Genomic DNA, 26,930 nt, shown 5'->3' with positions numbered 1-26,930 from the left:
TGTTTTACAGTGATGTTTTTAAAAGTCACTTTGAAGTGCTGCAAAGTTACTGTTGCAGCGCATTTGCATTTAGATTATTAAAGCTGTATCAAATTTTACCGTTCTAATATTGCGGATATTAGTTTGGCACTGGTTCCTACCTCCACACCATATTCAAAATGGGGGGTGCAAATGACACTGCACATGCTAAAATCTATTTGTAGTGCTCTATTAACCAGCATCCAAATTTCAGTGACATTTCTAGACAGACAGCTAAATTTCTTCCTTTATGTTCATTGTGTAAAATAAATGAGAAAAGTGAGATTGGCTTTTTTACATCCCAAAAATATTGCCATGTGCTGTTTGGTGAAGCCAAGTTATCAAGGCAGTAATTTACACAGTTTTACTGACACAGGCACCTAAACAATGTCAACACTTATGCACATGGAGGTGCACTAATGGGGTTTTAGGCTGCTAGAAATAATTGATGGAAGATGAAAAATAGCTAAAACAAATTCTTATAGAATAAATTAAAATGGAGACTCTTTTCGGGAATTCAAACAGAAGAAACAAATTAACCTCCATAGATCTGTCATAAAATAGGTGTTATTGATTTAAATAAAGTAGGCATTTTTCCTTTAAATTTTAGCACTGTCAGCCAGAATCTTAGGATTTTAACTGCACACAATAATTATTTTGTAAAAAATATAAAGCCATTATTACATCTATTTTAAAACTCATTATGGAATGCATAGACATATTTTTTCTTTCGTATTTCCAAATGTTTTGACAATTTAAAGGTTTACTGAATAAATAATGCCTTGAATGATGAATGAGCTAAACATGAATTACCGCAAAAGAGACTTGGAAATGCTGTAGTCCTCCAAGAACTATTCAAAGTAATGTACTCCAACAGTTTCCCATGGACTGTGTCAATGCTAATAGATTTTGACATATATTCTTTTAAATCATGGACGATTAGGACTAAGGTTCTAATCCAGTCCAGGATGAAAGATTTTGCTGCCTCTAACAGTACCATTTGAAGTGAGTTTGGGCAGTCTCAACCTAACTCTTAGTAAAAAGACTTACGTTTATATAGCAGACGACACAATTGCAGATTGTCACAAGGGCCACTGAAGTAATTTTGAAGATCTTACACTGTTGTAATGTAAGAAACAGGAAAGTCAATTTGCATACAAGAAGTTCCCAACAACATGATGCTGACCAATTTTTTTTTTGAATAGTAATATTGGTAAAGGGATGAATATTGTCCAGGGCATGTGAGAATGTAGAGTCTTCAATGTAGAGCCATAGCATCTTTTAAACCTAAATAAGCAAGCAGACAGTCTTATCTGCAAGTTGCTATCTCTGACAGCGCAGCAATCCCTCCATCCCGCAATAAAATGTCAACTTGCGTTATAAAATAAAAGCAAAATACTGTGGGTGCTAAAAATCTGAAATAAAAATAAAAAATGCTGGAAAAACTCAGCGTGTCTGGCAGCACCCGTGGAGAGAGAAACAGAGTTAACATTTCGAGTTCAAAATGGCTCTTCTTTGAAACTGGAGAGGTAGAAATGTGATGGGTTTTATGCTGTTGAAAAAGTTGGGGGGTGCATGTGGAGCAAAATAGAAAGTCAGTGATAGGTTGGAAGGCAGGAGAGATTAAATGACAAAGATGTTGTGGAACACAAGACAAAAGCAGTACTAATGATAACAAAGATGAAAGCTTTGGTCCAGAGTAGGTGTTACTAGCAGAATAAAGATCAATACTGTCTAAAAGCAAAATAGCAGATTGTAAAATAGTAGAAAAAAGGGTCAGTGCTGTCTGAAAGCTGTCGCACCTGCCCTCCAACCTATCCCTGACCTTTATGCACCAGGCATACCTAAAAATGAGTCATCAACCTGGTGAAGTTGATGAACTACTTGCATGCCAAACAGTGGAAGGAGCATGTGATAGACAGAGCTAAGCCACAACCGACTAATCAGGCCAAAGCTCTACAGTGCAGTTACATTCAGTTGTGAATGTTGTGAATTGTAAACAACTAACAGGAGGAGCAAGCACCACAAATATACCCATCCTCAATAATGGAGAAGTCTGGCACATCAGTGCATAAAGACAAAGCTAATCATCTTCAGCGATAAGTGCAGTGTGCTTGATCCATCTTGGCCTCCTCCTCGGGTCTCCAGCATCACAGAAACGAGTCTTCAGCCAATTTGATTTACTCCACATGATAATCAGGAAACAGCTGGAGGCTCCGGATACTGCAAAGGCTTCGGGCCCTGACAAAATTCTGGCAATAAGACTGAAGACTTGTGCTCCAGAACTAGCCGCACCCCAGCCAAACTGTTTCCGTACAGCTAAAACACTGGCATCTACCCAGCAATGTGGAAAACTTCCCAGGTATGTACTGTCCATTAAAAAAAAGGACAGGACCAATCTGGCCAATTCACACCCCATCAGTCTAATTTCGATAATCAGCAAAGTGATGGAAGGAGCCGTCATCAGTGCTTTCAAGCTGCACTTACAAAGCAATAACCTGCTCAGCAATGGTCAGTTTGGTTTCCGCCAGGGCCATTCAGCTCCTGACTTCATTACAGCCTTGCTCCAAACATGAGCAAAAGAGCTGAACCCAAACGGTGAGGTGAGAGTGACTGCCCTCGACATAAAGGCAGCATTTGACTGAGCATTTTTGGCATCAAGGAGCCCTAGCAAAAATGAAGTCAATGGAAATCAGGGGGAATACTCTCCATTCGTTGGAGTCACACCTAGAACAAAGGAAGATAGTTGTGGTTGCTGGTGGTTAATCATCTCAGTCCCATGACACTGCTGCAGGAGTTCCTCAGGGTACTGTCCTAAGCCCAATCATCTTCAGCTGCTTCATCAATGACCTTCCCTCCATCATAAGTTTGGTGAGGATGTTCGCTGATGATTGCACAATGTTCAGTACCAATCGCAGGTCATCAGATACTGAAGCAGTCTTCTGAAAAAGAACAGCAGATGCATGGGAACACCACCACCTGTAACTTCCCCTCCAAGTCACATACCATGCTGACTTGGAACTACTTTCATTGTCACTGGTTCAAATTCCTGGAACTCCCTTCCCAATAGCACTGTGGGTGCACCTACACTACATGGACTGTGGCAGTTCAAGAAGGCGACTCACCACCACCTTCTCCAGGACAATTAGGGATAGGCAATACTGGCCTATCCAGCAATACCCACTTCATGTGAAAGAATTAAAAAATGTTGTGTTGGCCTTCCTGATTCTTCTCCATCACTTGCCTCAAAACAGAAATGGCACTATTGGTGCATCTTCCGGGCATGAATCCAAACTGACTTTCATGAATTTCCACTACTTTTCTCAATTCTCTGGTCCATGACTCTCTCCCATATCTTGAAGCTATGTGGTAGGAGTTGAATTCCTTGTTAGTTTTACAATCTTGAATGTCTCCCTTTCCTTTGAATATTGGTACCAAACTGCTTTGCCACCATGCCCTTTGAATTTTCTCTCTTATAACACACTTGATTAGCATGTTCAGGAGCTGGACTCCATATTCATCTAGGTAGGTCCACAGTTCCGCTGGTATCTCATTCAATCCTACTGTTTTGCCTTTTTTCTATCATTTCAGTACTGTTTTGATTTAGATTAGTGCTAGTTGTCATTTCTTGATTTGCAGCTACCTTCTCTGTCTTTGTTCTTGGGTTTTCTTCATTCATAAGCCAGTTAAAGTTTTGGCCCCACCTCACTTTGATTTCATTCTCTTTTACTAAGGTTACTCCACTTGAATTCTTCATCATATGTATATTTCCCACATCTTTTGTTATTTATCTCTTGCAGCTGCTACTCTGAAGGTACCTTTTTGTCCTTCTTTGATATCAAGACTTTCATATATTTCTTCCATTACCAGTGATGCAATTACTTTCTTTGCATTCCTTTTTGTACTATTCTTTTCAGCTTTGAGACCGCTCCAAGATGTTGACATCCTTCCTAAAGTGTGGTGCCCAGAACTGAACACAATACTCCAGCTGTGGCCTAACCAGTGATTAATGATGGTTTAGATGATTTCCTTGCTTTTGTACTCTATGCCACTATTTATAAAGCTCAGAATCCATTTTTTAAAACAATCCTTCTGACTTGCTGTCACCTTCGAAGATTTGTGTACGAACACTAATAGGGGTCTCTATTCCTGCACCTTCTTTAAAATTGAAACACTTGGTTCATATTGCCTCTTCTAATTCTGTTGACCAAAATAAATCACCACACTTTTCTGCATTAAATTTCATGTCATGTGTGGGGCCCATTTTACCAGTCTGCCTATGCATGTTATTACAGTATCCTGTTCACTGTTTACTATATTTCCGAGTTTCATGTCATCCGTAACCCCCTTGAAATTATGCCCTCTAAGCCCAAGCCCAGGTCATGTGTATGCATCAAATAGAGTAGCCCCTCTTGGGGAATGCCACTGTATACTTTCCTCCATTCTAATGTTATGAGCAGGAATGGGGTAAATTTAAACAGCACTAATGCCTCCTCTCCGTAAACAGAAAAGTATTTTGATTTGTTTCCTTCTATAAGTGGTGGCGTGTTTTCCAACCCCTCAGTTTTCATGTCATCCAATTTTCTATTAATAATCCCAAACTTGAGATAGGGTGAACTAAAAGGGGTTAGTTTATTGCACACATTCAAAATGTGAAAGGAGGGTTGCAACATTGCCTCCACACCCAGACAGTAAAGGCAAGGATAGAGAAAAGAAGGTTTTATGACACTGAGACCACAGAGAAAGTAAATATTGGTTTACGTGAGTTCTGGAGTCCAGAATCAAAGTCCAGTGAGGTATTCCTTCATGGAGGTCAGCGGGCTGACAACCAGTGTTGTTCCAGTGGTGTGGACTAGGCACACAGAGTTGAATCAGTCTTATAGGCAAGAGCACAGAACTTCCAACAGAAGCAGGGTAGATGAGTCCAGGTGTTCAACCTAGACCAGCGCCCTTTCAGTGTGGCTTGCTAATCAGATATTAAACAGCAAACTGAGCTTTTCAGTTCAGCAAGGCAATATTACTTGTTCCAGAAGCCAGAGGCCCATGTCACATGACTTCCATCTCTCCACCATCTTTGACAAAGAATGTGTAACCATTGTCTGGATTCCAATGGCTGTTAAATGTCTCAGCCATTCAGAATTAAAAGGAAGGTTGTGGGGCATTTGTCTTAGCAAACTATTCATCTCTTCCTGGCCAGCCTGGGTTATTAAATGCAGAAGGCCTTTGCATATATCTCTTTGAAGTCGGGCTGGACAGTTCACAGGAGATCGTTAGTGGCTCTTCAGGGATAACAAGGTATGGGTTTTCCTAAAACTGCCAAGCAAATTCTTTTGTTCTGGGGTCACAGACAGAGTTTCAATTATTTTAAAGGTCTTTGTTCAGTTTTTAAACATTTTAGAAATAGCGATGAGCATAACTATACAAATTTTATAAAAATATAAAGTGTGAGCTCATACTAATTAAAAATTGTTCACTGCTACTCTCTGCTTTCTGTCCCTTAGCAATTTCATATCCATGCAGCCACTACCCCTTTAAGCCCACGGGCACCAATCTTGCTTACAAGTTTTAGCTGTTACTTTATCAAACACCTTATGAAAGCCGAGACAAAATATCAACCATTGTACCCCCATTAAACCTGTCCCCCAAGCCCCAACCCCCCACATGCCCGCAGTTACATGATTTCAGTTCTTTGATGAAGTTAGTCAAACACAATTTGCTTTTAACAAATCTGCATTGGCTTTCTGTTATTAACCCATGCTTTACCTACTGGAAGTGGTTGTTATCAACACATGCTTGAAATGACTAGGTCCAGCTAAAATCTCTTACCTACCTAAGCCAAAAAAAAAGCTGGAAGCATTGGATAAGCAATGCCAGGTGCAACCAAAGTTTAACTGACTGTCAGCAGAGAAACAAAAATCCGCAGAATATTTGTCATTTTTTTGTGGATAATCTGCAGGACATTAAACTTGCATTCTTATGAATAGGAATTCCATAATTATATATTTTCAATTTTAAGAATGCATTAAAATTTTGCCAGTTGGATCTTATTACAAAAAAAACACTTTTGGGTCAGGAGCTTTAAAATTATCTATTCTGTGCTGCTTTACTTATAAATTGTCCTACCAGTCTGGTCAAGTATTCATCAGTAACTGACCACTGAACACCAGTTACTATACAATGCTTCTCACTAGACACAAACTCTCTTGAAAATTTTACAGGGTATCACAGCAACTAAAGCACATCTGAGCAAAAGTGAATGCCTGCCAAATGTATTATAAACACACACCTTACATAACAGAGACAGCAGCAACAAACAGATATCTACCAGTTAAATTTATTTGAAACCCCCATCCTGAAAGCCCTCAGGAAACAAAGTTGGACAATTAATGCTAGGTCTACAGTTTCTCATATCATCTTCTGAATTTGTATTCATAACATAGATGGCTGTTTTCTCCTCTTCTTTCTTGACCAAACAGGCTTTTCTTCAGTTAAATGCCAATGTGGCACAAGTGAATACTTTAGTGTCCAGATGAAATATTTGCTTAACATGCATAGCAAAATTACTGAACTAGAATGAAACAAGGCTTCATTTCACTTCCTTTTCTTTGAGGGTTCCAGTTCTTTCATAAAAAATGTGTTTTCACTTCCACTTAAACTAGCTGTAGGCTCTTTAAAAAAAACAGCTCATAATCCTATGTAATCTTTTGAGTTAGTGAGTAAAAGTGTATACAGGAACTTTAAACTGGGTTATGATATTGCAGGTGGTAGCCCTGCTATACCTTGCCCAGGTGGCTGTTGCTCATGTCTAGACTGTGGGCATCAATGGGTCATTCAACTACAGTGGAAGTTAAATCACGCTCAACCTCATCCTCAACCAGCATCCGTGTGAATACATTCCTAGCAATCAGATGCAAGCCCTTTCCAATTTTTCCACTCTGTTTGGCTAAAACCCCATCTCAGCAGAGACCAGGAATTCAACCTGAGAGCTTCCTGGTCTTATGACGAAAAATTACACCATTTGATTCCCCTTCACTGTGGCCCGTTAGGGATCTTCCAATTTATTTCTTCTGCCATTATTTTAAATATGGTATTGGAATATGCTGCGTTTGATTAAAACCACAACCTAACTGAATCTCAACACTTATAGCAAGTTATCCTATAGGTAAAGAAAGAACTTGGGTTTACATTACACCTTTTACACCTTCAAAGTTTCCTAAAGCACATCACAGTCAAATGAAATAAATTTTATTTGAACCTACCCCTTACCCTGAAAACACCCTAAGGAAACAAGTGTGGGTTGACCAATTAATACCAGGTCGACAGATTCTGATATCCCCTTCTGAGCTCTAATCTACAATATATATGGCTATTTTCTCTTTTCTTCAGGCTTTTATCTTCATTCAAATGCCTATGTGGTAACACTAAACATTTTAGTGCCCAAATGCAATGTTCGCTTAAGATGCATCACAGAATTACTGAACAAGGGTGAAGCAACAAATGAAACTACTTTAATGTCAGAAATATAGTAACAAATCTGCACACAGCAAAGTTACCAATCATCAAATAGTCTGTTTCAGTGGTGTTGGTTGAGGAAGAAATTTTAGCTGTGACACAAGGACAACTTCTCAGCCTTTCTTCAAGTGATACCATGGGATCTTATATGTCATATGAGAGGACAATTGAATATCTCCTCTAAACAGTGCAGTACTGTACTGAAGTGTCATCCTAGATTATTTGAGATTTCAACCCAAAAACTTTGATACAGAAGTGTCAGTAGTAATTTCATTATCTACATTGTCCAGGTTACATTGTCATGAAAATGTAACGTCAGACAAGAGTTCATTGAAAATCAGCAGTTCTACAACCATTGAATAATTCATAGGAGTAGAGAAAAATTAACATTCCAACAATTTGTTTACAATATTAAAAAAAATTGGTAGCCAATTTTTGTGCATTCTTATTTCTGTGAAGGAAGCTGATATTTTACATACTCTAGCAGTCAGGGGTCTGTCACACTTAGTAATTGAAATTGAAGAGATAAAATGGAGTTTTAACATTGTCCCTATTATTTGCACCTAATAGAACAAGATGCATCAAAAAGTTAGTTTGATTGGTGCTCAATCAAACTTTGCCCATGTTAAGACCAAAGATTTAACACTCCCATTACATTAAACACAGCGAGTTTCCAATGGTAACAATTCAATACACACTGATCAATTATCCACAGGCCTTAAACAATTACACAGTCTTCATTTAAAGCAAGGTAGAGCCATGAACAAATTGGAAAAAGATAAATTTCACTGTTTGAAAATCCCGCCTTCAAAATCAAACTACATCGAGATTTCTTGAAAGGTTAATGTGACTACTTAATAGAAAAATGTATAGTTTTACGATAATATTTGGCATTTTACTATGATCTGGACTACAATCCCTTTTGTATGATATACAAACCAAATGTCCAAGTTCTGTTTTTAATGGGAAAAGGAATCTTTTAAAACATTTTCATTATACCCCACAACTTTGGATCTGAAACATAAGACTATAGAGACTGAATTGAAGAAACTATGCAGCTCAACATGCTTCCTGGAACATTAACATTTTTGTTCGAATTCTGACTAATCTATTTTCCACAATTCCTGCACAGAATACTCTTTGAAGCTTTTTTTAAAAAAGAGACTGCATTCAAAAATACAATAATGTCTAAGGCTGCAATGAGTTCAAGCTAGGATTTGTGCAATGCACAAACAATTTCAGAAGTTTTCATGCATCTAATTGGATCACACTACAATGGGTTTTACAATAAAAACAGAAACTGCTGGAAAAACTCAGCAGGTCTGGCAGCATCTGTGGAGAGAGAAACAGAGTTAACGTTTCGAACCCAAACTGACTCTCCTTTGGAACACGAGGAGTCACTCGTGTTTTGGACTCAAAACATTAACTCTGTTTCTCTCCCCACAGATGCTACCAGACCTGCCGAGTTTTTCCAGCACTGCCTGTTTCTATTTCAGACCTCCAGCATCCGCAGTATTTTGCTTTTATTTTAATAGATTTTACAATACTGAATGAAAGCATGAGGGGTATTTATATTTTAAAAAGTTGAGGTTTAAAATTAAGAAATGTGATTGGTGTTTCTCTTAATTTAAAAAAAGAAAAGCTATGTCGTTGGATATCCATAGATCAATTACTATAGTTTTTAAAGTAATATGTAATCCTGTGACTCTGCAAACAGAGAATGGTCAATAACTCAAGTTCTTCTTCCTTGTGGGAAAATATGCAGCTTATTTTTGGTGCATCTCCATAATCAATTAAGAATTCGCCTTGTGGAAAGTTACAGGTGGCAAGTTTGTTACAGCTCCAATACTTAAATTTCCCTCAAATCAAAATGTCATCTCAATGCTTCCCAATTGCCTCTACCACAAGGTGCTCGCCTTGGCTCGGTGAAAGCACTTTCACCTGTGAGTCAACAGGCTATGGGTTCAATTATCACTCCACAGACTTAAGCACAAAATCTAGGCTACGCTTCAGTGCCATATTTAGGGAGTTCTGCACTGTTGGACATGCCATCTTTTGGTGAGACATTAAACATACTTTTACATCTACCCTATCAGGAAACGTAAAAGATCCCATGATGCTATTCAAATAAGAGCAGGGAAGTTCTTACAGCAGCTTGACTAGTGCTTATGCTAACCAAATGCTATTTTGCTCAACTGCAATGTGAATTTTGAAGCTCTTTCATGGATTCCCATATAATGGGTGTTGAATTTCAGCATGACCCTGTTTTAAATTGCCCCGTTTTAAGTCGTTCCACTTTGGCAGCTAACAGTATTACCCTTTAGTGTTGGGAGCTTCATTTTAACATTGTTTCGTACCAGGTCTGACACATGGTCGCATAACCCAATGGTGGGGGGGGGGGTCCATTTTGGAGCAGCCTCTCCTGCTGTTGACCCTTCCTCTCACCAACAACCCCCATGCTTGTTCCCAACCCTCGTGTTTGCTGACCATTCCAGTCACTACTGATGCTCTCTCTTGGCGCCTCTCCAGCTTGTGGCTTGATGTTGCTCTCACTTTGAAGCTACTCTTCTTGTCTTGCGCCACTTGTCTCCTGAGCCAATGCTCACAGTGAGGGTGCAGAGAAGGAAACAGTGAGTGGGAAAGATGTGGAGCGGGAAGTCTGGTGAGAAGGCGGGCCAGCAGAGGCCAGGAGGATTGGTGAGAGGAGGGTCACTGAAAGGGAAGGTTGGCAGCGAACAGGAGGATCGGGGGCAGGATGTGTGGCAAGCAGGAGGTTCAATTGGTAGCACCCCCGAGGGTCAGGGAACAGGACAGGTGGTGAGCTGAAAGAGCTAGCATAAAATAAAATATAAAAATATAAGTTATTTCATTTAAGAATATATGAATTTAGCAATGTAAAGTATTTCAACTTACAGGGTATAAAGCTTGAATGTTTTTTGTCTGTCAAAAAGGTCCCACAGAACCCACTTACAGTTTTTATCCGTTTGATGGGAAAATCTTATTCACTTAATATTGTTTCCTTTAAAGTTGCACTTTTCAGGAATGCAATTACATTGCTAGGCAAGGGCTTAACATATCCAACAGATTCAAATAGGGTGGAGAGGGCAGTGGATAGGAAACGCCTGAAAATTTATAAACATTTTTACTTTCCATAGAACACTCACTGATATACATGGGCATTTTATGCCCCTCTTCACACCAAGCAGGTCCGACAGGTTGGAAGATCTGCTCACTGGCCTCCCCCCAACATAATTTTCAAATCAGTTGCTAAGTGTTCAAGATCGGCTAGAGCACACTGAAGGAAGAGCTTGGCCTTCACTTCACAATACTACCACAGTTGCAACTCAGCATCTGGGGGAAATCTCAGCGATCCCAGATTCACCACTTCACTGGATAGTAATGCTCCCTTTAAATGAAGTTTCACTAGAGTTCTTCAGGTGCAAGAAAAAAATTTAAATAATCTGAAAGGAGACATTTCTCTTCAAAGAAAAGTGCTTTACTCCCCCCTCTTATGGCTCACTCTCATTTTTGATCAATGGTACAGCTGGCAACTTTCTCCAAAGAGCTTCAATAATCTTCCTCTATAACTGAATGCAACCATGCATCCCTTTCACCACCCCTCTCCGTTTTAGGGAAAGTCAAGCTTATTGTTTGCTCAATGATTAGTCTGCTGAGATGGGAACGCATGTCTTAGGTTAACAGCTGCAATTTCCCATGTCCTTACACTCCATGACAAAGTAGTACTCATACAAAATTCCATTAAAAAAAGTAACACAGGATATTATTAGTGCAAATGCAAATGGCTCAATATTAATGTGTGTGTAACTGGTCATGCTAACTCTGCGAATGTGAGTGGAAACATACTGACATTATGAAGAAAAGTCTGATTGATAGCAGCACAGAAAACTGCCACCTTATCAGTAAAGTGTCATATTCCTAGCCTTTCTTAGATTATATGTTCTCTGCTAATAATTTTAAGGGAAAGCTGGTTTAATAAAAGCAAGGCAAATCAAAGGACAAGATTGTCAGTAGCTATGGGCTCACAAATGGTCAAACAAGATCTAGAGACAATTTAAATCGGCAGGAAGGGTATGATTTTACCTAGGAAAATGCTGTGCCTAATTTAAAAAGATTGATGGCTCCACTTGTTTTACAAATAAGACCACATAAATGGAATTTCCAGACTGAATAGCTAAAATTCAGGTACAACACTAATCATACGTGAATATTACACAGAAACTGAGAAACAGTTAATCCTAACAGGATGTGTTTGTGCTAATGCAGTGCCTATCATCTATGTGCATGCCATCAGCAAAGCAAGCAAACATATGTGAAGATAAAGGATACAAAGTATATTGAGCAATACCTTTAGTAGAATTTTAAGAGCATTAAAATGGCGTATTTCTTTGAATATCTGTTCTGAAGTAAAATATATTCACAAATTGGACGATGCTCTTTCTAAATTGAATTTTAACTTTTTAGATTTCAAAGCTATTTGTTCAAATATAAGCAGAGTCCTTGTAAGCTAAAGCTCCTACCAATCTGATTTTTAAGATTTAATTTTCAAACAAGCATGTTTTTCATGAATGACCTATGTAAAACATTGCACAAATGCAACAAAGATGGCAGAGGAATATGAAACATAGCTTGTTACGATCCCCTTAGAAAGCAGTAATTTTTAAAGAGATATGAATTTCCCAGCAACTGATGGAAAGAGTCACACAAGGTTTCACGCTTTAAGACGAATACTATAACAAGCAAACTGAAATCAACATGGGCTAAACATTACTTAGTAGGCAACTAATACACTAAACCACAGAAAAGGTACTCTCCCCAATAACTAATTAACATAGCCAGAAACCCTACGCCACCTTTATATGTTACACCACACTCTCAGCAGATACGTAGCCTTATAGTTAAAGTCCCAAATTCCGCCTGGCTATTCAACGGGTTCTCTTCTTCATGCTACACCGGAGCAAGCCTTCCTGTCTACTTATAAAAGTCCCTTCACTCAATCTCCAGAGTATAATCAAACCACTTTCCAGCATCAAAGCACCCTCTGGCAACTCCTCAGTCTTTAAACTTCCAAAAGTTCCATCTCTTCAAACAGGGAATCCGTTCTCACCAGCACTCCGCTTGATGGTTAATGCAAAACGCAGTCTGTGCCTGGCAAAGCAGCCGCTGTTTCGGTCTTCCTTTCTAGGTCGCGCTGTATGTCTGAGACTGCGAGTTACGAGACCAGCTAAGGTCAAGGTGTGAAAACTAGCACTTGAGTTTCCAGGAGTTTCAGTCTGGGCAATGTCCTCAAGACAACCAAATCACATGGGTCTATCTCTGGGCAGATTTTAGCACGATTTCACACCATACTTTGTTCCAGGACATTCTGTTTCACCACAAAATAAGAGAGGCAGTATGAAACATAACCGCTTTATAAAGTCTTGCATTTGTAACAAGCTACTTAAGGATACAATGCCATTAAACTAACTATTAGTACAATGATCACAGCTTTTCATTATAACCGCTGGACTACATTAACTTTTCCTTTCCTTTTCAGGAACTTATCTGCTGCACATTAATTCATCCATCATGGTTCACCTCAGTTTACAACATGGTCTAACAGGTTTTGGTAAGACTCAGTCTCTGAGCTTTGTGCTGTTGTTCCAAATTCAGGGATTTCTGTACACTAAGACAACTTGAAGAGAATGGAACCTCCAAATAAAAATTAAGTGTCACAGGCACACAAATCATTGATATATGTTTTAGCATTCTGTTTTTGCAAAAGCTCTTGTAACAATTTTCCAATCTCACCTTCACTGATCTGAAGATGATGATAAGCAGTACTGAATGGAGGCAAGATACCTTTCCCCAAGAGAGGGGACTACTCTCACACCGACCAACTGTTAAGTAAAATTGGAAAAACCTTGGCACAGGTTTCCTTCCTGACCAATGTGGAAAGGAATGTCTTTCGTCAGCATCGGCTGTTAGATGACGTCTGCTCGATCGCAAGATTCTGCCATGAGTCTTCATGTGACTGAACAAGTAGAGTCTCAACTCATCGACCTTTGGGCACATGGGGCAGGATGTTGAACAAAGTAGTAGAATCTGGGGTGCAGAATTTGCTTCTGTTTCTTTTTTTCCTCTGTTGCTGGTCTGCTTCATCATTAAGAAGTTGTGACTCAAAGCATGATGCAGTTTGGTGGGTAAGTTGTCACCATTTTGAATAATTGGTAGCAAGCTTCCTAGTCATTAATATCAATGCTGTCGCACTTCAAGGAGAGCTTCAGAGTGAATTTGAAACATTTGCTTTGCCCTCCTCTGGGACTTTGGCCATATGAAGTTGAGAAATCAACACGGGGGGGGGTGCAGTGGGTAGACGCTTATTCGTCATCCAGATATCGTGCTCAGTCCATCGAAATTGATTTTGCAGGAGTTTTGCTTCACTGCTTGTGTATCTGGCTTCGAGAATGATACTAAAGTTTGATTGACAGTCCTCCCACTGAATTCAGCGGATACGGCGGAGGCAGTGATGATAGAATTTCTCTAGCTCTCTTATGAGTTGCTGATATACAGTCTAGGTCTCACTGCAGTACAGGAGTGAGGTGATGACAACTGCTCTGTACACCAGGACTTCTGTTGACATGCGAAGGTCTTTGTTGTCAAATACTTGCAGCCTTAAGTTGTAGAACGCTGAGATGGCACAGCTGATCTGGTGTTGGATCTCCTTGTTAAATGTAACCTTTTGGGAGAGATGGCTGCCAAGGTATGGAAAATCTCAACACATTCCATAGTCTCTCCTTCAACACATATGGAAGGTGAAGTTTTTGGCTGACCAGGTGTAGGTTGTTGAGAGTTTTGTTTTAGCAACATTCAAGGAAAGGCCAAGTTTCTTATATGCAGTATTGAGATCGAGAGTAAGAGAGGCTTGCAAATCTGGTGCTAAGTGAGCAACAACACTGCATTCATTCACAAACTGTAGGTCATGTATGTCTATGGTGGTCTGTTTAGCTTTGCCAGAGGTGACTGAGGTCAAAGAGTTTTCCACTTGGATATTATTTAATACTCACACCAGACAGCAGTTGGTCTTTGGTGAGGTGAGTAGGCACTGTTAAGTAGATAGGAAAATGTATGGTGGCTATCACACAGCCTTGCTTAATCCCTGTCCAGATTTTGAAGGTGCCTGTTTCAGATATCCTACTCAAGACAGTTGCAGTCATATCATCATGCAGCATTTGCAGGACTGTGACGAACTTTCTTGGTTATCCAAATCTTTGGAGCATAACCCACACAGCCTTACAATTTACTGAATCAAATGTTTTGATAAATGCAATGAAGAGCTCCTGATATTATCCTTGACATTTTTCTTGGATTTGTCTGGCAACAAAGACCATATTGAAGGTTCCTCTGGAATGCCTAAAGCCAAACTGTGTCTCTGGGAGGATTACCTCAGGCACAGGAAGCAGGTGATTCAGGAGAATGAATGTCAGGATTTTCCCTGCTATGGACAAAAGGGAAATACCTCGATAATTTCCACAGCATGATTTGTTTCCCTTCTTGAAGATATTACAATTGTCCCATTCTTGAAGTTATTTTTCCTCCCGAATCCATAAGATGATTGCATGGAGACTTGATGTGAGCATAAACTTCTCAACAGCAGAAAAGGAGAAGGAAGACAATGTGTTTCACTGACTGCGAAGGCAGAACAAGGCTGCAGTGGCATGGTGGACCTGGTCTTTGTGGCTCAACGCATCACAATCTGACTACCAACTCATCAATGACAGCACTCCAAGGTCGTCACATTAAAAAAATTCACATGCAGGTTTCTACCAGGTCCATTTGCCAAGTCCTGTGGTAATGGAGAATTGGCGACAGGGACAAAAGTCCCAAGTCAATAATCTACACACAGGCAACAGATGCAAAGTCGTCACTGGACACCTGTATTGGACCAGAGGCGTCTATGCGCAGCAGCATCTATGACTAAGCAGTCCTCTTTACTGGTGTCTTTATGGACAGCAGAAAATAACCAAAGCTTGGGAAGATAAATAAAAGATGAACTACACCGATGTCAATTCTGCTGGCAATTTAAAACATCTGTGAACTCTGCATGTAATTCCAAAAGAATGAATTTTCCAATAAAAATAGAGGCCCCAATTAAATAATCTATGCATATTTACAAAATCGCAATATAATCATGGTCAAAAATGAACCAGAGGCAAAAATGCTCTTTGTATAAAATTCATTCTTCAAATTTTATATAGAACTGCCAGCCGCATTATCAATATCTAACTCACAAGCTTCATTCTATGGCTAGGAAAAAAGACTGTAATCATAAGGTCCCGCTCTCTTGTTGTCACTCTTCCCCAAATCTTCTAATGTGACCACCACCAGAACTAAGTGTTCACCAAAATTTTTGTAGACATTGTGTAATTTCTCACTGACCATATTTGAAAAAGATTAAAAACTAACTGACACACTTCCAACATACCAAAAAAAAATTAGAATCTCAAACTGTTGCATTGGCTTAAATGACAGAAGTTAAACTTCCAGGATATTTTATTAGGCACAAAATAAGAATGCTGTCAGCAACAAATAGTAAATCTACCCAGAGTGTAATAAATAGGTCAATGATTTAGAAAGCCCCACTGGAGATAATGAGATGAGCTAGCTTTATCAAATAATTCAAAAATAGCTTAGCTGGGAAAAATTACTATTATAGTTTAAAGGAACACATGTTGCCAGAAGGCTAGGTTATTCTCCCCAAACACAAAAACTGCAACAGCTGGCATGGCAAAGTGAAAACCCAAATTAACATGAGGAATAAAGACCAAGGAATCAGAAGACTGCACCCCAAGTACTCCAGCGACAGTGAGAGGACAATGGTGATTTAGTTAGCTGCTAAGACAAAAATCTAATATCCAAAATCAGATTTAATTTGGATAACGTCCAATTTAAACTACTCCATTTAACAGTGCTGTACATCTCAATTCACCTAGAATTCAATGCAAAACTGCAACTAGGTCAGGTGCTTTTCAGTCATTTGTCTATATAGGCAGATGTTCCAAAGTAAAATTGGCACAGTACTCAGGTATGTTCTGTTGGGGCAAAGACGGATGGTTATACATTGAATGAGACACGTGTACAACACTTAATAAAAATTGAATTGTGTCACTGAGTTCACTGATTAACTCATTCCATTTAATTTAAATATCCATTGCATATTAATGTCAATGCTCAATTATGCTGGGTCCTTTTGCTACTCATATTATTAATGATCTGAAAATGGGTATTGAAGGAAGATTGATAACAATTGCCAGTGATGCCAAGGTTCAAGGAGTTGTAAACAATTAAGCGCACACTGATCAGGTGCAGAGGTATCTAAAGAAGATTGGGAAAATAAGACTATAGAAATGGCAACTGAACTTCAAAGTCAACAAATAAAAAATGATGGCAATAGAGAAGCAGAATAAATATTGGACCTATAAACTAAGCAGTGTTAGTCTACACATACAGCGCAGGAAACGGATTATTGACAGACAGATCATTGTAACTGCTTGCAACAGTTTAAATAAAAGGCAAACAGGGTCTGGGGTTGTATTGAATTATGGAACAAAATGTGCATGGGATATGATACCAAGCCTATGATGATGGCCTAATTTGAACTACTGTGTGCAGTTTTGGTTTGCAATATTACAAAGGCCATCATAGCTTTGGAAAAGGTGCAGAAAAAGGCTGCCTATCTGAACCGGAAGACGGACACAGATGCTAGGGAAACTGTATGAACTGAGTTTGTTGATATTGGAGAAGACAGAGGGATGTTGTTGAGGTTTTAAGATCCTTAAGGATACTGTAAAGTGGAATACTAAGAAGCTGTTTACCAAAGCCTCAGAAATAACGATGAGGAATAGCAAATAATCAGATTAGTTTCATTAGAGAACAGATAGGGTGTAATGCTCAACTGACTGAGGTTGGATAACATGAGCAATTGGAAAGGCAAGACAGTAAATCAAATTGGAGATATATAAATAGTGAATTATGTATGAAGCTTTGAACTCTCGGCTAGCACGATGGACTAAATTGGTGAATCCCAGGCTTGTGCTTTCCTATGCTCTTCAGGTTCCCCATGGCTCAGCTGGTTAGAGAGTAGTTGAGCAATTCAGACAGGGAGACTTCCAGGTTTGAACAATTCTCTGTTTCTAAAATTCTCCCTCTGCCCCAAGCTAAGAAAACCAGGGTTCCATGCCCGATGGCTGTCCATTGATCTCTGTGCTAAGTGTTGTGCGGATATCAGGTGAGGATAACTTATGGATGAGAGTCTGAAATGCAATAACCCCTGCAATCAAGCTGTCATTGACACTCACCACTCTCTTTTACATATACACACTTAAGGGAAGGCACCAAAGGTTTGACACGAAATCAGAGTGAAGGATTAACATGAATAATATGCAAAATGCCGTTTATACAGCAACTGCAAATTTGTATTTCTGTCCAAATTATGACAGTACTGCAAGGCACTCATTACTATAATAAAAAACAAATAAATGCTTGGTATACAAAAATTTCTTTGCACAATAAAAATTTACATGGATTTCAAATGTTTAATTACCTTCAGTGTGGAAGTGCAATTATCTTGAAGTATTTCAGACAACTACCTAGGGTCTTAAATTGGCTACTAAACTCAAAATTTTAAGTTTAGAAGGTCTTGACTTTCATTGCATAATTACATTCTTGAGAGTTACACGTTAATCCTTTAATTGATAAAGGGATGTGTCCAGAGGTAGTTCACCATGACACATTCAGAACTCATAAGCCAAAGTTGCTTTGAAATATTAAAACTGCACTGGCAATTTTTAAAACATAAGGCATTGGCAGCATAAACTTTAGTAAAGGTGGCATCAAAAAGTCACACACTTAGTTGTTTAAACTGCATTTTGCCTGTGCAAAATCATTCTATTGAAAGGGTAGGCTTCCATGGCAGTAGGACCAGCAATGGTTCAAAAGGAAATGAGTCAATACTAGATACAGACTGCTCTATATTCAAACTGAGTCCTGGGACTGAGATTGATGCACCTGAATCTGAAATTATCCATCCTATGAGTCTGCAATCTAAATCATGTTTTCTAATCCAACAATCTTCATTTTGTAATCCCTTTGCAATTGAGCCACTTCAGACTTTTCACCCGCACTTCTTACACAGCTAATTTACTGAATGCTAACTGCAAGTTTGGTTGAAGGCAATCATAGCACTTCTGCACTCCCAGACACCAACACTCCCTCCTGTCAGAGCAGAGATGGGATGTTTTTGTTTCTTATCTTATGAAAAAAAGAGAAACAGCATATTTCAGTGCTTTGAAATCCTAGCACTAAAACATTTATTTAGTTTCCAAATCTGATTGACAATTATAAACCTGGAGTGCCCAAATTATGTGTTCATGCTAGCTCTACATGGGAGCTATTTACTCTAGTCTCATTTCCTTGCTCTTTTCCCAAACTATTCATTATATTTCCATTTTGGTTGCATGTCCAAAAACTCTTGAGTATCCTGATTGATAAAAGTTTCAGTAGCTGCCTGCAACCATGTCCAGTGGAATGAAGAGAGCACCTTCATGTGATCTCACTGCTATGTGATTTCTTTTTCAGAAAATATGGAAGTTGTGCAAAACAAGTCCAGCAAGTATTATTTAGTGCTGTGCAAACAGCATAATCTGTTCCACTGATAAACAGCTAATGAAACCCACAAATACTGCTATCAGTACAAAAAGAATCTAAAAGCATGTTGGTTTCAGGTGAAATGTACAAGCACAATGGTTATATTAGCACAAGCAGTAATGCTGTTCACGAATTCAAGGTTGACCAAGAAATGCCTGGGTGTGGAGATAGATGCCAAAACAATTGAAGGAAAAGATGTTTGGAAAAATCCTGAACAGAGTTGAACACACGCTCAAGGTCTAATTCTTACTTTATGCTCTGCTAGACGGCAGTACAGGCACTACACTATGTTGGGGAAAGGAAAAATCACTCAGGCTCTGTCTTCTGAACCATTTGCAAACACCCCTTCTAGACCTTGGATATGGACATTGAGCAAGATCACAATTGCACTTGATGTACCCAATCAACTCAGGGTCAACCCCTCGGGTTAGGTATTTGAGTAGAACCATTGCCTGAGGCTCATACTGTTGCAAACAGGAAAGGAAAAGAGGAAAATGTTCATTGCAAACCCCCTTGTCTAAGCAAACAGCTGGTGCTGCAAAAACTACCATGGTGGTGACTGGTCAAACAATATAGTAACACTGACGAAGGTGTTTTCACCTTCAGTAGTATCAGCCAAACAAGCTTCAATAATGAGTAACTTATCTACCAACATTGTCACAAATGCGAATAAGATGTCAACTTGTACAAGGCAGATTTATTTTACAAAGAGACAAGCTCCTGAAAAGCAACTGGATTAAAGAAAGCAAACTTACCCACTAGCCAGATTGAGAAGTTCCTGTTTTTCAGCCACATTTGATTTTTCTTCTAGTTCCCACAACAGCACATTGACGAGGTGAGAATTCTTGATAATAATGGGCACTTCTTCAAACATATTCTCAGAAGTAATGAGTGCCTTCTTTATTCTAGTTGATAAAGACAAGATGAAAATTCTTGAGAATTATGGGGGCATTTATTTGAATTTGTTTATAAGGTTGATCAGTGCTCAAACATCTATCATCACTCATTTGGAAATGGACTCATTTTGGCGTTGAAGTTACATATTTGGACTCATTTCACTCTTAAAATAACCACAGTTGCATTTGTTTATATGGGGTTGTAATTGGCATCACTTATTTTAATGACAGCTCTGGATCGCTCTTTGTATCTTTCTTTATTCAAGGCATTTCAAAGTTTCATATTTACAACATTTCAACAATCTAAAGATTTTATGTTACTGGTATATCAACTTAGAATGTTTCTCCACTGTCCAGATGCTCAGGAACTTTGTTAAGTGAGTAATTGAGCGTTGCAAACCAAGAATGCTCCACGTTTGATCTGAACTTCGGCATGATAGGGGTAGGAATGTTACAACTGGAGTGGATTAGGGAATGGATAGGAATATCCAGATTTTCCCACTGTTGGCCATTATTCAGTGACTCCTGTTAGAGAAATACTACTGAATGAAGAATTGATACTTTGACAAGGCACTGAGGTCTGACAGACATTCATGGGATCCTATCTCAGCAAATATTCAGTGCCTTTGAGATTAAATGCTTGGCTAAAAAAATTGCCAGTATGAAATCACTAGCCAACACAATTTAAAATGATTAAAGAATGCGGTAAGATGTTCCAATACAGTTGCAATACTGACATCTACATGACAATATGGAAAATCGTCCAGGTTATATTCTGTCCACAAAAAGCAGGATAAATCCAATCTGACCAATTACTGCCCCAGTTTACTCACTATCATCAGAAGTAACGGGAAGTATCGCTGACAGTGCTATCAAATGGCAATTGCTCACCAATAAACTGCTCAGTTTTGATTCTACCAGTGGCATTCATATTAAGACCTCATTACAGCCTTAGCCTAAACATGGACATGAAAAGTTGAATTCCAGGGCTGAGGTGAGATAGACTAACTTTGACATTAAGGCAGCATTTGAATGAGTGCGGCATCAAGGAGCCTTAGCAAAATTGAAGTCAATGGGAATAGGGAGAAAGCTCTCTACTGGTGTGAGTCATATCTAGCATAAAGGAAGGTGAATATTGAATGCCAATCATCTCAGCTCCAGGAATTCCTGAGGAGAATGTCATCGGTCCAACCATCTTCACTTTCTCTTCATCATAAAGTCAGAAATGGAAATACTCATAGATGATTGCACAATGTTCAGTTCCATTTGCAACACTTCAGATACTGAAGCAGTCAGCAGCTGCACGCAGCAAAACCTGGATAACATTCAGGCTTGTGCTGGCAAGCGGCAAGTGAACATCTTCAACAAAAGAGAATCTAACCATCTCATGTGGCATTCTATGGCATTACCATCACTGAATCTCTAACCATTGATACTCTAAGAATCACCATCAACTGGAAACTTAACTGGATCAGCTTGTGGCAAGTAACTCACTCCTCACTCCCAAAGCTTATCCACAAGGCACAAGTCAGGAGTGTGATGGAATATTCTCCATTGGCCTGTGATTGCAGCTCCACAAACACTAAGAAGCTCGACACCATCCAGAGCACAGCAGTCGACTGGTTGGCAGCCCATCCACTGCCTTAAATATTCATTCCCTCCACCACAAATGCACAAGGACACAGTGTGCACCATCTACAAGAAGCACTGCAACAATTCACAGAAGCATCTTCACCAGCAGCTTCCAACCTCTATCACCTAGAAGAACAAGGGCAACAGGCATATGGGAACACTACCCATCTGTATGTCACACACCAACCTGACTTGAAACTATATCACCATTTCTTCACTGTCGCTGGGGTCAAAATCCTGGAACTCCCTAACAGCACCGCTAGTGTACCTACACCACATGGACTACAGCGGTTCACAAAGGCAGTTCACCACCACCTTCTCATGAGCAATTAGGGATGGACAATAAATGCTCACCTTGCCTGTGATGCCCACATCTCAAGAATTAAAAAACATTGTCTGAGAGCTACAAAGTAGACTGAGAATTATTTACAGAGCAACTTTGACTCTAAGATGCACACACAGCCATCCAGGAATCTTGAATGTACAGCACAATGCAATAAACCAGCGACGCACAAAGAAAAATAAGAGCAAACATTGATGCAGGGATCAGTAGGTTAAGCATACTGGTCTTTCAACTCAAGGTTGAGGGGATATGAGTCTCCACACTCTTTCTGGAAGTTGCAAGGATAATATTAGTAGTATATCTGGCCATCCTAAACCCATTTCAAAGTAGGTGCATAACACAGGCCACAAATCAGCACAAATTAGCAAATTATGTAATGTAATTATGAACACTTGTTCAGGAGAAGGTTAGGTCCTGCTGTCAAACAGCTCAAAGACAGAATGCAAGGACATGGAAAGCATCTATTTGGAAATGCTCTCTCTCCTCAGGGGCTGTCCCACTCTCCTTCAAATCTGTTTTTATCACCACTCCTCAAAAAACCAACCCACGATCCCTCCATCCTTGAAAACTACTGCCCCTTTCCAAAGTCCTTGAACTTGTTGACACCTCCCAAATTTGTGACCATCTTTCCCGGTACTTCATGTTTGAATCCCTTCAGTGAGATTTCTGGCCCTGCCACAGCACAAAAATGGCTCTCATCAAAGGTACAAATGATATCCTACGAGACCATGACAAAGGCAGACTGCCCCTTCTCATCTTTCTTGACCTGCCAGCAGCTTTTAACATGGTTGACTGCACCACCCTCCTCCACCCTCTCCACTACTGAACAGCTGGGTGGGACGACACTGACCTAGTGCTATTCTTATCCAATTGGCTCCTCTTCCTTCTCCATTACCTGTGGTGTCCCCTAAGGATCTATCCTTGGTCCCCTCCTATTTCTTGTCAATATGCTACCTTCAGCGACAGCATCTGAAAATGTAGCACCAGTTTTTACATGCAAGCTAATGATACCGAGTTCTGTCTCACCACCTTTGTCGACCCCTCCACTGTCTCTAAATTGTCAGACTGAGTGATTGATATCCAGTACTGGATGAGCAGAAAGTTCCTCCAACTAAGTGCTTGGAAGACAAAGCCATTGTCTTTGGCCCCCGCCACAAACGCTTTTTGCTTGCCACAAACTTAATCCCTCTCCCTGAGGTCGAAATAGATTGTTCTACAACTTAGTGTCATATCTGACTGCAAAGATGAGTTTCTCATCACATATTCACACCTACACCTCCATTACATTGCCCAACTCCGCTTTGCCTCAGTACAACTGTTGCTCAAACCCTCACCCATGCCTTTTTTGTACCTAGTCTCAACTATTCCAACACACGCCAAGCCTGTCCCCCAAATTCTACGCTCAGTAAATTTAGGTCATCCAAAATTCTGTTGTCTGTAACCTAACTCACACCAATCACCCTGGCGCTTGCTGACCAACGATGGCTATTAATTAAGCAACACCTTCATTTTAAAAATTTCATTCTTGATTTCAAATCCTTCCATAGCCTCACTCCTCCCCATCTCTGTAATTTCCTATAGCCTCACAACCTTCTAAGGTATCTGTGCTCCAATTCTGACCTCTTGAGCATCACCGAATTTAACCATTCCACCATTAGCGGCCATGCCTTCAGTTGCCAAGGCTCTGAGCTCTGGAATCCCCTTACTAAACCTCCCTGGCTCATACTACTCCTTTATGACACACCTTAAAACCTACTTATTTGAACAAGCTTTTGGCTATCACCTATAGGATCATCTTAATTGATTGTGTCAAGTTTTGTTTGGTAACATGCCTATGAAATACCTTGGATGTTTCACACTGTTAAAGGAGTTACATAAATAGGAAATACTATTAAAAGTGACAAATGTTTGTCATCCATGCTAGTGCTGCTCAGCATGAATTGTCTCAACAAGAGAAGAAAGGATAGACTGAGGAAAAATTGGGGGGTAAAAAATCCATAGAGTATGAAATAGTTGATAATGTGCATGGTTATGGAAAAATTACATCTACTTTGCAGCCAATTTCCGCTGTGCTGGGAAATGATAAACAGTTCCATTTCCCATTACTGACCTCTCACACATGGAGACATGCATTTGTCAAAAAGAGCCTCCTACATCACTTTTACTACAAAACAAAGGTAGATTTTCAACCATGTGGAAAGAAGCTATATTTTACTTCATACTTGCATGTTTTGATGGGCCACAGCGTCAATTTAGAAAGCTATTTAGAATATCCAAAATTCATAATAGATGGTTTCATTCAGTTGCAAATTTGAACTGTGTGCATTTTGGTTCTGTATATTCAGATTTACTCAATATCAAACTGTAACACTACCGAGGTTCAGACACGAGAGGGCCCGGTGAGCTATGAAAACATCTGAGCTCCCTCCACTGACAAAAACACATATTGCACCACACAATCCAAAGAGACTTCCTGGACAAAATGATGTTTGCTTAAAAATATAGATGCAAGACTTCAATCCTTTCAACATATTCCATCAACAGCTTTGACAGAAATTCCTTTTGATTTCCTTTTTGTTGATCCAGTATAATCCAAGTCTATGTTCTCATTATCGACTCCCCAAGCAGGAGAAATAATCTTATTGCATATCCTAACAAAACCTCTCATAATTTTGAAAACTTTTATTAGCTCTCTCTTTGGCCTTCTTGGTTCACACATGAGTAATTTAATAAGCCTTTGTCCATAGTTGTGGCCTCTCATTTATGGTATCATTCTAGCAAATATTTGATGTATCTTTTCCTATAATATCCATCCAGTAACAGTTTGTCCAAAAGTCCATAAAATACTCCCAACTGTGCCCTAACCAATATCTTGTATAAATTTAGCATACTTTTCTTGTTTTTGCATTCAATACCTCTCTTAGTCAAACAGCTTCATACTCTTTGATATTATGGTCCCTTAATCTTCTAATGTCACCTTATTAAATGCTTTTTGGAATAAAAAGATCTATATACACTGGATTCCTTTAACCAACACACTTGTAATTTATTTGCAAAATTGAAATAAATGTGCTAAGAAAACCTGCTTTTTATAAATCTACATAGAACAGCCCCTAATCAGTCAGTTATTTTATCCATTCTAGTTTCATCCCAATTCTTTTGTTCTTGGCATAGTTCCAGTTTCCAAATATTTTAAGAAAACTATGATAACTGCCTTATCTTCAGCCTTCTTCATTATTCTGGTGTCCGTGTCAACATAGCGCCAAGTTGTATTTTGTAGTTTTAATCCCATAAACTTCTTTTATTGAAATGAGTTTCCTTTTGAAAATTTATCTCCAGTAGTCACTCTTGCATATCCTCTTCGGATATTCCTATGGTTACACTTTTACTTTCTGGAAAAACTGAAGCAAAACATTTATTAACCATCTGTCACTGCGTCACTCAGTTACCAGAAAACCTACTTCATCTCCAAGTGATTCCAACCTTTGATAATCCCTTTGCTTATATGCTTATAAAAACCTCTCGTTCTTTCCCTTTAGTGACTCAATATTTTCACACACTGCTTTCCTAATCCACCCTTTTTGCTTCCCACCCATACTTTTTTATTTTGCTCAATTTTTCTGTATTATATACTTCTTGTATTTCATACACCTTTTTGAAATCTGTTATTCTAACCACTTGATTTATTCATTGAATTCCAGCCTTTGATGTATCTTCTATAATCTTAATTGTAGTGCTTAACTTGACGTTTATTAATTTCTTATTTAAATATCTCACTGCTGGTCTGTTGTTTGATCTGCCACTCTTTCCAATCAAACCGGGCAAGGTTTCTTTTCATTACACTGAAATTAGTCAAAATCTTTGATTCCTCTTTTTCTTTATCCATTGAATGAATAAAAACTAATTAGGTTATAGTCACTTCTTCCCAAGTGTAGCTCTAACTTCAGATACTTGTTTGGCCCGCTACATTGCTCAGAACTAGGTATGGCGCTGTTTCCATCCTGTTGGATGTGTGACATATTAACTAAGGACATGGTCCTACGCTCATTCTCAGCAATTAACCATCCCCAACTGTCCTCAAGAAGGTGGTGGTGAGTCACCTTATTGAATTGCTGCAGTCCATGTACTGTAGGTATACCCACAGCACAATTAGGAGAGAGTTCCAGGATTTTGACTCAGCGACAAGTTAAGAAATGGCAATATAGTTTCAAGACAGTTTGTTGCATGGCTTGGAGGGAAACTTGCAGATGGTGTTCCCATGCATATTCTGCCCTTGCCCTACTTGGTGTAGAGGTTGAGAGTTTGGAAAGTGCTGTCAAAGGAGCCTTGGTGAGTTGCTGCAGTACATCTTGGGGATAGTACACACAGCTGCCACTGTGCATCGGTAGCGAAGGGGATGAATGTTTAAAGTGGTGGATCAGGTGCCAGTCAAGTGGGTTGCTTTGTCCTGGATGGTGTCAAGCTTCTTCAGAGCTTTTGGGCCTGCACTCATCTAGACAAGTGGAGAATATTCCATTGCACTTCTAACTTGTGTCTTATAAATGGTGGGCAAGCTTTGAGGAGTCAGGAGATGAGTTACTCATCGCAGAATTCCCAGCCTCCAACCTGCTCTTGTAGCCACAGTAGATATTGCGGCTGGTCCAATTCAGTTTCTGAACTATGGTAACCCCCAAGACATTGACAGAAGGGAGTCGGTGATGGTAATGTCATTGATTGTCAAGGGCAGATGGTTAGATTCTCTCTTGTTGGAGGTGGTTTTGTGTGGTGCGAATGTTACTTGACACTTATCCCCCAAGCTTGAATATTGTCCAGGTCTTGCTGCATAT

General features: G+C 39.4%; 1 protein-coding gene across 1 annotated transcript in view; it reads right to left on the bottom strand.

Annotated features, from left to right (window-relative positions):
- Positions 1–26,930, bottom strand: part of eif3hb (eukaryotic translation initiation factor 3, subunit H, b) — a 163,904-nt gene that overhangs the window by 12,826 nt on the left and 124,148 nt on the right. The window contains exon 5 of the mRNA XM_041189488.1: positions 19,989–20,138. Within this exon, the coding sequence (XP_041045422.1) occupies positions 19,989–20,138 (150 nt within the window). The remainder of the gene's footprint in view (positions 1–19,988; positions 20,139–26,930) is intronic.

This window comes from Carcharodon carcharias, chromosome 6 (assembly GCF_017639515.1).
Source record: "Carcharodon carcharias isolate sCarCar2 chromosome 6, sCarCar2.pri, whole genome shotgun sequence".
Classification (NCBI taxonomy): Eukaryota; Metazoa; Chordata; class Chondrichthyes; order Lamniformes; family Lamnidae; genus Carcharodon; species Carcharodon carcharias.
The sequence above is the reverse complement of the archived record's forward strand: the minus strand, read 5'-3'. Positions and strand labels throughout refer to the sequence as shown.